A 12,168-nucleotide genomic window follows, 5' to 3' on the forward strand; every position below is an offset into this window, starting at 1 on the left:
AGTATGCTTTACCTTCCCTTTATTCTAAATACTCTGTTCACAGCATTGTCTTTAAGCTCCTATGTAAAGTACTTGGGACTTGTATCTGATCTTCTTCTCTATCTTGGCCCGCTGGTGGACCCATTCCTCTCAATCCTCCTTACGAATGGAATCAGTGACATTTTGAAGGCCTTTCCCTGCTGTGCAAAGACAAACACACAGGAGGAAACAGACTCTGTGAATACAGACACTGTGGAAACAGACACTGTTTCCACAGTGTCTGGGAACTTAACTCGGCTCTGAGAAAATTAAAATTGAACTGACAATAGTTAATTTTGTTTGTTCGCATTTTACAGCTTTGTAATAGCTGATTCAAAAATGTCTTTAAACTTTTGTCGTTATTTACTCCGTTCTGTTAACTTCAGTTATCCATACAACTGAAATCAACAGCTTTGGTTTGATTTAGGTTACTAATGTTCTCCAGAACAATCTTCTGTTGTGTTTTATAGAACTTGTGGCCCTATGAAATCCATCAGTTTTTCCCCCAAAATCCTATTTTTTTCTCCAAATTATTTTTTTCCCCATTTTAATTTTTCTAGACTGTTTTAATGGTTAAATTAATTAAAAATCAAATTAACCAAAACGAATTGAAATCATGAAACTTACACAAACAGACAAATTTATTAAAAGTTTAACAAAAATTACATTTTTAAGGTTCTATGAAATGTTTTATTTTTATTTTTACCAAATTCTGTTTTCCATTAATTTTCTGGATTCCATTTTAATGGTTTCATTAAATTTTAATAATAAAATAATATTTATATAAATTAATAATTTATTATACTTTTATTTTTTATTTCTTCTATTTTTCCCCCAGAAATTCAGTGTTGTGTATTTAAATTTTTCTGGTAAATAAATTCAGGTAAATCTATCCTTATTGTCCTTATAAATAATGTTTTAATAATACTTTAATTAGTATTAAGTAAAAATCTTTCTTGACAGCCGTGGTCACCATTCACTTTCATTGTGGAAAAAATGGAAATCATCTGGACTTCAGAGGACATGAGATTGAGTAAATGATAACAGCATTTTCATTTCTGAATGACTCTCTACCATTATTCAATGCCACAAAGACAATGGTCAAGCTTTAGCAATTGAAGTGAGCAAATAATGACAAATTTGTAGTGTGTTTTCACGACATGCATCAAATGGCCATATTGGCAGCACTGAACCAAACGAAACTTGCAAAAGTAGCTTATTATTGCTGCTGAGAATGATCAATTAATGTGATGTTTTTAGCTGTACTAATCAGTCGGACTGGGAAAAACATTTGGAGTATTATAGACTGCCAAAAGTTATAAGAAATCAAGGAGAAGAGTGCAAAAAACTGTCTGAGGAACAAGACAGGCATTTATGGTTTGGCCAAGCTGAACCAGAATTTCCAGGGCAAAAATCTTGACACCTTTGAGTTTGTTCTTATCATTTTCAGTCAGGTAGGTGAAATATTAGGATAATATTTTAATTAGTACTGCTCGTACGTATCTTTACCACCCATTAACTTTAGTTTGTCAAAATACTGGGCCCTTCTCTGCTGACTAAAATCTTCTCTATATGATTTAGCAGCTTCCACATGTTTTTTCCATGGTTTAGACAGCATTAATTAGCAGAACATATTCAGTAGTACATTAACCATGCAATCCATGCTGTTGTTTACATCAGAGTATCTCCAATATGGCTGCGCATCCAGGTAACTCACCAAACCTTGGCATAACTGCAAACCCTCTATAATGCCTTTAAACACTTATATGTTTCAGAATTGTCAGATTGTCAGAATTAACTCAGAACTTTGAGAACAGAGACTTGTATATTTTCTTTAATAATCATAAAATGGAATACAAATGTTGTCTCAAGTACATATAAGACTCTAAAAACTAAAAAGGTGTAAAACATCTGAGGAAGGTCTCATAGGATAAGAAGCCTGCCACTTAAAGCAGACCGAACAGGTAGAGATCTGTAGAGAAAGAGTGCAGAGCTCTCTGAGCACGTAATGGTAAAAATCTTCAGGCACAGTCACCAAAGTGTGGGATGCGTGTCATTACAAAAGTGTGGAGATTTTGGCTTTTGTAACCCGCACACAACAACACAATCATACACGGATTGGAACGCAAGAAATCTGTAAACGAATGTTCTCCGTAAAATTAAAAAAGAAAAGTCTCGTATTCACTGAATAGGCGCTTTCTGTAGGAATAAGGGGGAGAGAAGGCTAGTGAGCAACTCCAGCGTAAGAAAAGCATTTAAAAAATATAAAACAAAAAACAGTGAATAAACAAAGCCATTGTATTCAAGTCCTGAGTTTTTAAAACAAAACATAAAAGGCCAAAACATAATTCATTCAAAACACTGATGAACCCATAGAAGGTTTTATAGTAAACAAGATTGATAGTTTCCAGGCCCATAATGGTCACTTGAGCATACGGAAATAAATCAGTTAACACAGAAGGTGGGTTTCATCTAGTCCGCTGGTGAATTGCTAGTCTCTCAGGAGAGGGGGGTGAGGGGTCTATTGGCAGCAGAAGCTGTGGTCCAGCTCAAACCAGGGGTGGCCTGTCACTCAAGGCAGCAGGGTTCATCGGCGTGGTTGGTGTCGGGTTGGTCTGGGAGCGGGCGCCACCGCGGCGCAGGAAGGCGTTGTGGCAGAGGCCGCAGCATCCTCGGCCTCCTCCAGCTCTCCCTGGAGCTCCTGACTAACACTGGACTGCAGAGCGGCCGGCGTCAACCACTCCTTTGGCAGGCAGCTCTGAAGGAAGGGCACACAAGAGCTGAAGTAGGCCAGTCGGTTCACCCAGCGTGGAATCTCTCGACCACAGAGGATCTGGCGTAGACATGAGATATCGTGAGAGTTTAGACTCTTTATGGCAATGTAGACACAAAAGATTATTATATATATATACTTCCTTCAGAGTACCTCTGATAGTGCTGAGGAAAAGTGATTGCAATTCTTGTGCATAAGGTGGTAGGCGTTCCCCTTATATTCCTTCCCCATTTCCTCCACAATTCTCTCCACATCCTCTTCTGTGAAGTCTGTGCTCCCTAAAACAATGGCCTCTCTAAAAAACCAATAGAAAGTAAAGAGGGTGTGAGAAACACTGAGAGAGGAAGAGATTTTTGCAGGCATATTCTTTCAGTTTGATCAGTATGGAGATAAATACTGTGACTCACTTGAATTTGAACGTCTCTCCGAGTTCTGTGGCGTCACCAGGTGTTATCTCAAAAATACCTGAAAAAGGATAAGGATGTCCTCCATAGGCAAACTCTGCAGTAAAAGAAAACTTACGAGTTAGGTTATTAAAATATCTCCACAATCTGTCTTTACAGAGAGACTGCCAGTATTGTGCTACAGTGCACATTTGATCATTTGCATGAATTTTAAAGTCTTGCCAGTGTAAACTTTTAAATGACTTCACACATAATATTCTGACATTTCAGAGTGCAAACAGAAACTGTCTGTCACAGCATATGAGTACTGGACTAAGTTCTCTTTTGCACTTTTTTAGCTTTAATAAGAATTAATGTATATTTATTTCATAGAGTGAATACTAAGGAATGCTTTATTTTTACATTTGATTATTCAATTTCTTACTTGACTGCTTCTTACAGGACCTACTGTACCTAAAAAAAAAAAACAGTTTACTTCCAAAGAATTGTGATTAGACTGATTGTGATCTTGGCAGAAAAAACAATTGCGATATACACCATTTTTACTTTGTCGCTCACCCTTAGCCTGAGTGTTAAAGGGATAGTTTACCCAAAAATGAAAATTACCCCATGATTTCCTCACCCTCAAGCCATCCTATTTGTATGACTTTCTTCTTTCAGGTGAATACAATCAAGAGTTAAATTAGAAAATATCCTGTTCTTACAAGCTTTATAATGGCAGTTGAGATTTTGAAGTCCAATAAAGTGCATTCATTCATCATAAAAAGTGCTCCACACAGCTCCAAGGGTTTAATAAAGGCCTTCTGAGGTGAATCGTTGCATTTGAGTAAGAAAAATATCCACATTTAAAAATAATAAAATGTAATCAACAGCTTCCTCTAACTGTTGCACACTTTCTAAAGTTTTAAATATGGATATTTGTTTTACACAAACACATCGCTTCACTTTATTAAGGCCTTTATTAACCCCCCGGACACTTTATTGGACTTCAAAATCTCAACACCCATTCACTGCCATTATAAAGCCTGGAAAAGCCAGGACATTTTATCAATATAAGTCTGATTATATTCATCTGAAAGAAGTCATATACACCTTTTCAGTTCTCATTTAATTTTAAAGAGGTCATTTGATGTTGATAAAAAGAACATTATATTATATTTTTCTTGTAATGCAATGTGCAAACGCTTTCTGAAACGCATTGATTTTTACAAAGCTCATCGCTCTGAAAAGTGTGGTGTTCTCTGATTAGCCAGCTATCCAGTGCGTTGTGATTGGCCAAATACCTCAAGCATGTGACAGAAATGTTACGCCCCTTACCACGCTGTGATGCCGTTTCCCGGCACGACGACACAAAAACAATTAAACCCATATAAATGAGTCATCTGTTGCATCCAGTGGGGACATGATTGCTGAGTATGATGACTTATACTGTTCTTATACGTGTTTTTACGTGTTGTGTTGCACCACGTATACATAAAACCATGTCTGCATTTGTGATCATAGAAACGACGAACAACAAGGACTACCCTACACTGTTCAAAACTCACGTTTGAATAGTCAGTAGCAAATTCTTTAAATATGAAAACGTACTTGCAGGCTGTGAGTCAGAGGTGCCAGACTGTCATTGCAAAGTTAGAATTGCCTCACTTTATAGAAATAGCCTTTGTGCACAGCAGGCTTTGTAGGCTACTCTCCCAGGTTCAGGAAACAATCCTCCATAAAATGCGTTGCACACACTTGAATATTTGCATTGTACTGTCGTAAATATACCTTAACCACTGATTTCTAGTTGTGTACTCATTTGGAAGGCCAAACTAAGTAGTTTCGCTTTCGCAACAAAACACACAGCGTCTCCGAGACATGGCGGCGGCGGCAACAACAATACTACAGCGCAACTAAAAGTTAGGCCTTCTTTCTTTGTGTATACATTCGGGCATTGTGCAGATCTTCCCACACAGATTTGATGTAGATTTGTGGGGGCGTGTTTGAACAAGGCGTTTTAGAAAGTGCGCCCAAGTCTCTTTTATAAAGAATATCTCTTTGGATTTTAGATTTCAGTCTTTGCACTATACGAATCTTATATAAGCATGAACAGCTTGTAGCACTTCAAAGACAAAGGAAAACGTGAAATCACATCTTATGACCCCTTTATGTTTTAGTAATTTTGTTTATTTCAGTTGTATTTTAGAATTTATAGTACCTTCAGTATAAATATTTTATTTTCTAGTTGTTTTTCCATTTAATATTTATTTCAATTAATCAGATTGTTTGTACTAGTTTTAGTTACTGTTTCACACTTCAACAATGGGTGTTGATAGAGTAAATGAACATGTATTTATAACCTACACATTCAAGTTAAGATGCTGTTAGTACACTATAAGTGAGGTATTTATTGGTTTGTGTGTTTGGGGTAAAGGAGAAAAGCTAACTTTGATTATCAGTATCTTTTCTCACACAGACAACATTCAAGAATGCCAATGCAAACTTTAAAACTTCCAAACAAAACATCTCATCTTCATCTGATTAAACTGGAAGCTTCTAGAGGCAGAAGTGGCATAAAATGTCAAGGTCTCTTCCTGTTGCATAAACAGATCATCTATGATGTGAGGTTTAGTCATGTTTAGGACACCCCCTTCTTTCTTTGTTGCAGTCATACAAGTTAAACACTGGATTTCTGAGTAGCTTGACTCATTTGTGTCTGAGTCATAATGCAAGACTTACCTCTGCCATAGATCTCAATTCCTGAGTGAAAGACTCCAATTCCCAGAGAGGTAGTGAACTCATTGATCCAGTACTATGAGGAAACAAAACAAGTCTGAGTCACATACAGTCAAATGGTAAAAGGGTTCCAAGGATAGCTGGGTTGCTGTTTTGATTTAGTGTTCAATGCCAGTGGTTAAATCTGCAAAGGACGTTAATAATAGGTGTTAATAAATTCAAGAGATTCTCATTGTATTTTAGGTTTTGTTTTGCAAAAAATCTTTAAGATTATGTTACTAATCCTTAATGACTCAATAAAACCATTTGTTAAAACAATTAAACTAAACATGGAAAGCACCCAAGATGACTGCCACATTCAAAATTAGCAAACATGCATTGTAGAGCAGCGTATGGATATGTAGAGACAGGCAATGTGACACAGCACTTGTCGAACCTTTGTGTTCACACCCAACCTATTTCATTAACAGGTCTGTTGTTTGAGGAAGTATCAGACAGCTGCCCCCAATTGATTATGTGTCACCAGAAAATAAGATGTCACTGGACCAGCTGGTTTCTCAATGTCTAATATCTTATGGTATTAAGTGTGAAATAATTTAACTACATTTGTAATATATTCATTGGCACATTTGTTTTTTGGCACAGTGTGAAGTGTTTTGTTAAAACATAATTTAAAAATGCAAAAGGTTAAGTGTAAAGGGATGAGAAAAATTGCCCAGCTAGATGGTTCTCCAACTCCTCATCGTTCAGCGTTGTCAAATAAGATACTTATCCTTCTGGCCTCAATTACTTCAAAGCTCATTATACATATCCTTTATCACAGAACTGGGGATTAGTCTCTCTGTGATCAGCAACTGGCTTCTAAGTGTGATTTTCAGCAAGAGTACTCTCATGCCAATAGAGCTGCGATCAGAAACTAAAATCTACAAGCTATGACATGAACATTGTGGGAGATCTCGCACTGAACAGTTCCTACGGGGCTTTTCATTTCAGTAAAACACCTTATGGTCACAGGTTCATAACACCATCAAATTCACGGATGTGTATGATTAATACTGAATTAGCCTCAAAACTACTTTAAAAATCACAAGCCACTTATTTGTCAAAAATAGAAAGATTAGTACTGACAAATTTCCCATTTCCAGCTTAATAAGCTGCAAATCTCCTACATGGTTTATAGGCTTAACTCAGGGCATACAGCGTGTAATGTGATTCACATCCAAATTAAGATTACTTGACATCTTTTAAAACCTCGAACAGCTCAAATTTCTAGCCTTAATCTTTATGTGAGAACATACACTTAAAATAGCCCGACGTACAGTAGTACTATGATTGAAGAGGCCTAAGGAAAGTATACATTTCCATGACCTTCTTTTAAAGGGTCAATGAGACACATGAGATGGACTAAATCTTTAAATGGAGACTATTCACATTACTCAGTGATCAATGACACTTAGAAGGTACAGTCAATTTTTCCAGTCAATTTTTATAGTCTTTTTTTCAGCCCACAATGCATTTGTGCATGTGGGGTAAAGATGCATGTGCATTAATGTAAATGAATAGACCTTCCACAAAGCAACTTTGTACATACAGTGGTTTACACTATGTAAATAATATTATATGATATAATATATACCCAGATTAAGAATTGTAAATTATATAATCAAATTAAAAATGATGGAAAAACATAAGAATGAATTTATTTAAAATCATGCGTTATTTGGGGGCTTTTTCCATTTTTCTTTGACAGGACAGTGGAGATGAGACAGGAAGTGAATGGAAGAGAGAGAGGGGGGTGGGATCGGGAAAGGTCCACAAGGCGAGATTCGAACTCAGGACACACGAGGCGCAACTGCACCATATGACGGTGTACTGCCGTCTTTCATGTATTGCAAAATATGCATATTATGCATACAAATATTCAAGCACTTTGAGAGTTAAGGGAAACTGATTCATTGGTAGTGCTTTCATTTAATTTAAAAATGTCTATACAAGATTGTTGAGGAATGACAGCATTTCCATTAACCAATGTTTTGTGACTAAAACGTTTTTTTCTCGCGCAATAAGTCGTGGCGATGGATATTGGTAGTTTTATGTATATCGCAGCCACTGCACTAGCCATTCATTTTTATCGTAGGAGACGTAAGCGTCTATCTTTACAGAAAATAAAAATAATAAAGCCTAAGAAAAATTTTTGCAATATATGGGAGTTTTTTCTAAATTGACATTTCCATTTTCCATTGGGCGTTTTTACAATTTGCAATTTCACTTTGCGCAATTTGAAAGGTAACGGAAATGCAGATACTGAATGGAATTTTTAATTCTGGAATAGATTCTAGAATTAGTTCTACTACTTACTAGGGATGCAACAATACAGTTAGTCCACGGTTCAATACGTACCTCGGTTTTTAACCACGGTTTTCGGTTCTAATAGCTTGCCACATCAGTGTGTTTTTTTTTTGCAACAAATTAACAACAAAATACTCCTGTAAACATCTGTACAAAGAAAAAGGCATGGATTATTATATGTCTTATAATGTTTTTTATAACTTTTGTTTTTATAACTCTTTTGTTGGACAACAGGTTTAGAAAGGCTTAACATTGCATGTCATTAGAAGGGAAGATGCTCTGCGTGTGTTGCTTTTTCAAATATAAGCGGGAAAGCGTTTCCTCATCTCAAATCACGGGCACACAGCAAATTCAGAGAAAAAAAAACTATGAAATTATTTAAATGCAAAATCAAAAAACTGCAATTCACAAGCACATATTGAACCGTGGATGTCGTACTGATTGATATTATATTGAGAATTGTGACATCCCTACTACTTACAGTCTCTGAAGGTACATTTACACAACAGCAATGAACAAAATGGCAAAGCTTATCCATTGTTTTTTTTTTTTTTGGCGCACAAAAACGTCAAAATGATCCCTCTTCACATGGTTCTATGAAAATGACTTAAAATGCTATATTATGCATACCAGGCCAGTAGGTGGCGATGTCACTTTATAAAGAAACACAAAGTGCCTGCACACATATGCATTCTTATAGACTTAGCACGTGCATGTGTATGACATCAGTTTTCTCAAATTTGCATTTTTTGTAGTTTACATGGAGATGGTAATAGTGCCGTTTTTAAAAACTTGCACTTCGGGGCATTTACACACCATTTTCAACTAAAAGTGGAAAACTTTTCATGCATTTTGGCCGTTCATTTTCACGACAACCGCATTTTGGGGGCCTGAAAACACCAAGTTTTGAAAATGGGATTTAAAGTGCAACATTTATTGTCTCAAATACAAAACTACGAAGACGTGAATTTGTGAAAACTGTGATGTTAAGCGTATTACTTGTTTACATATTTCTTAACATCGCCAACTACTGGCCTGGCATGCATAATACCGCTTTTTAAGTCGTTTTCAAGGATTCATGTGAGCGGGAAGGTTTTGACAGAAGTGTTTCCGTTTTTAGTACATCACTGTCGTGTAAACACACCCTTTGAAACCGTTTTCAAATGTTTGTGTTTTTAGGCCCACCAGGTCATGTAAACACCATTTTTGTGTGTTTCGTAACCGCCTCCTGAGACTCCTCATGAGCTCGAGCAGGAAATAAAAAACCTGGAGTGGAGAAAATTAATTACAGATCCCTCCGAACCCTGTCGCTCTGGTACACTTATATGTGATATTCCAGCCCGGCTTTTAGTTTGTATGTTGCTTGTTGATACACAAAGCTTGATTCTTTTGAGTTTGGCAGAAAAGAAAATTACAAGCAGAATTTGATACTCAAGTTACTTGATATTAATTAGCTGTTTTTGAACTTTCTATAAAACAAATATCACTCACAATCTCGCTGTAATATTGACTGAGCTGTTCTTTGTTTTGACTTTTCAGCAGCTGTCTCAGATCACACAGGTGGATTCAAATGACAGTTGAATTAAATGGGTCGAAGCTTTCAGCTAGACTGTCATCTCAATACACATAATCTAACAAACTTGATGATCTTTTGCAGGAATGTGGTTACACTTAAGCATTGTTGGTTAAAGTAAACAAAACGGGTCCTCTGTGATAAGCTACCAAATGCGACACACATTTCCTTAGACTATAAAACGTTATCTCTTTTCCACTGCATGAACTAATGGCGTTGTAAAACGCATGCATTTATGCTGACATGGCTGAGTCTCAAAACCTAGTAAGCTGACTACGTACACATGTCCAAAATGCTGCCTAAGTAGGCAGCTAACAAGGTTTGGAAACACAGCCAATGGATGTGTTGAACTAATGCCAATAGTACACACCGCTGTCAAGGGAGTGAGTTATCTGTGTTTGTTTAAAGTCACCTACCATATCATACACGTTCAGAATAACCGGCTCGTTTGCCATCACAGGGATGTTGGTGTTTTTCTTTCACTTTAGCTGCCGACCAGCTGCTGCTGTCGTCCTCCTCCGTTTTCCTTTTCACTCTATTTCTCAGCACCCGGACTTATTTCCTTTCTCTTTGTAAGCACCTTTGCTGCGTCCTCTTGACCTTTGCTGGTTTATAACAGTTTAGAGACATCTAAGAGCTGGTCCTGAAGGGGGCATTCATTGATTGAATTTTTAGGCCACTTATTTTAGTCCAGCTACAGGGAGTAGCGACGCTGCTAGGCTAACTGCCATTTAGCTTCATGACAAGCGGAGACAAAAATGAACGGCACACGAGAGAAAAATATGAATATCCGTAGAGACTCAGCCATTCAGACGACGAAGTGATATTTACAGTGAACGGAAATGAAAGCAAGCTTACGTCAGATAAAAGGAAGACGTTTTAGCACCCGAGATATGAGAAGCCTCCCCCGTTTTGTGTGGCTGACGATAGTGCGGGTGAGCTGAACTGAATGCGCGTGCCTGATGATGCCCAACCTCACAGCGGTGCATTACTGCCACTCTGATGCTTTTATAGAACAAAACACTTGCTGTACATGAACACTTCATCCTTACATTATAGTAGCATTACACACCCATACAATATTAAAACCAAGCATATGTCAACTTCTTAAATGGGTTATTATTTTAATATGTTCCTTGAGGTTTACTTATAATCTTAATGAAGCTTTTTGCACACAAAGTCAAATAAGTATGTGGAAGAACTATTATTTTCAACCCTCATTCTGAGCCTCTGTCTAAAATGACCTGTTTTAAGGGGCGTGTTCTTTAAGGCTAACGTCACTGCATAGGAAACAGTATCAATGTCCCGCCCCCTCGCTATTGCATGTGAGTGTTTTGACAAAAAGATCAAAATAAAACAGTCATTTCCAGACAAAGCATTACGAAATCATTTACTTATCGTTTGTGATGCAGCTGCAGTCAGATCTACTGCTTCACTCCAACAGTGTGAATTCTCCATGATACCATGCCTCGTTTACAAAACAAAATGCTCTGAACAAATCGCTGACATGATCCAGGGTGCCATTAAAAATAAATTATTCACTTGTTCCTTACACTGGGATCCTTCTGATATCTGTACAAAGATGCGAATGAGCTGTTTAAACCAAATGCATCAAAGTGAATGGTCTTTACTCTATTTGTCCTGTGTCAGAACGTGAACGCGGATCTGTATAGTGTGTAGACAAGATAGTGGCAGTGATTGTAATTTCTATTTGCTTTTGACGCGACTCAACGCTCGCATTTAGTATAATCAAGTGTCAGCCTTTAAAGGAGAAGTCCACTTTCAGAACAGCAATTTACATACAATGTACTCGCCCCCTTGTCATCCAAGATGTTCATGTTGTTCTTTCTTCAGCCGTAAAGAAATTACGTTTTTTGAGGAAAACATTTCAGGATTTTTCTCCATATAATGGGCTGCAATGGTGCCCCGATTTTGAACTTCCATAATGCAGTTTAAATACAGCTTCAGACGATCCCAAATGGGTTGTAAACCATCCCAACCGAGGAAGAAGGGTTTTATCTAGCTAAACGATCTATTATTTTCATTAAAAAAATACTATTTTTTAATCTCAAACGCTCCCCTTGTCTTGCTCTCCCTTAACTCTGTGTATTCTGGCTCAAGACAGTTAGGGTATGTCGAAAAACTCCAATCGTATTTTCTCCCTCAACTTCAAAAATAATTTCAAAATCATCCTACACTGTATTATTTTTTTATGAAAAGACGACTGAGTCTTGTTCTGCTTGACCATAAACAACACTTCTTCATTCATTCTACCTTTACACATCAAGGTGACTTACTTTTTTTCACCCACTGCCCCCTAGAGTCTTTCTGCA

General features: G+C 37.1%; 1 protein-coding gene across 2 annotated transcripts; it reads right to left on the minus strand.

The window, feature by feature from the left end:
• Positions 1–1,838: 1,838 nt before the first annotated feature.
• desi2 (desumoylating isopeptidase 2) lies at positions 1,839–10,816 on the minus strand. 2 transcript variants are annotated; one of them, XM_051126449.1, is made up of 5 exons: positions 10,252–10,815; positions 5,917–5,989; positions 3,199–3,292; positions 2,945–3,086; positions 1,839–2,851 (listed from the first exon to the last, which is right to left on the minus strand). In XM_051126449.1, exons 1-5 carry the CDS (start codon positions 10,288–10,290, stop codon positions 2,606–2,608), a joined length of 594 nt encoding a protein of 197 aa, XP_050982406.1. In that variant the 5' UTR covers positions 10,291–10,815; the 3' UTR covers positions 1,839–2,605. The 2 variants fall into 2 exon arrangements, with proteins under 2 accessions (XP_050982406.1, XP_050982407.1); XM_051126450.1 differs by having other exon boundaries at positions 3,199–5,989; positions 10,694–10,816.
• Between the last annotated feature and the right edge of the window lie 1,352 nt (positions 10,817–12,168).

Source organism: Labeo rohita, chromosome 13, assembly GCF_022985175.1.
Source record: "Labeo rohita strain BAU-BD-2019 chromosome 13, IGBB_LRoh.1.0, whole genome shotgun sequence".
Lineage (NCBI taxonomy): Eukaryota > Metazoa > Chordata > Actinopteri > Cypriniformes > Cyprinidae > Labeo > Labeo rohita.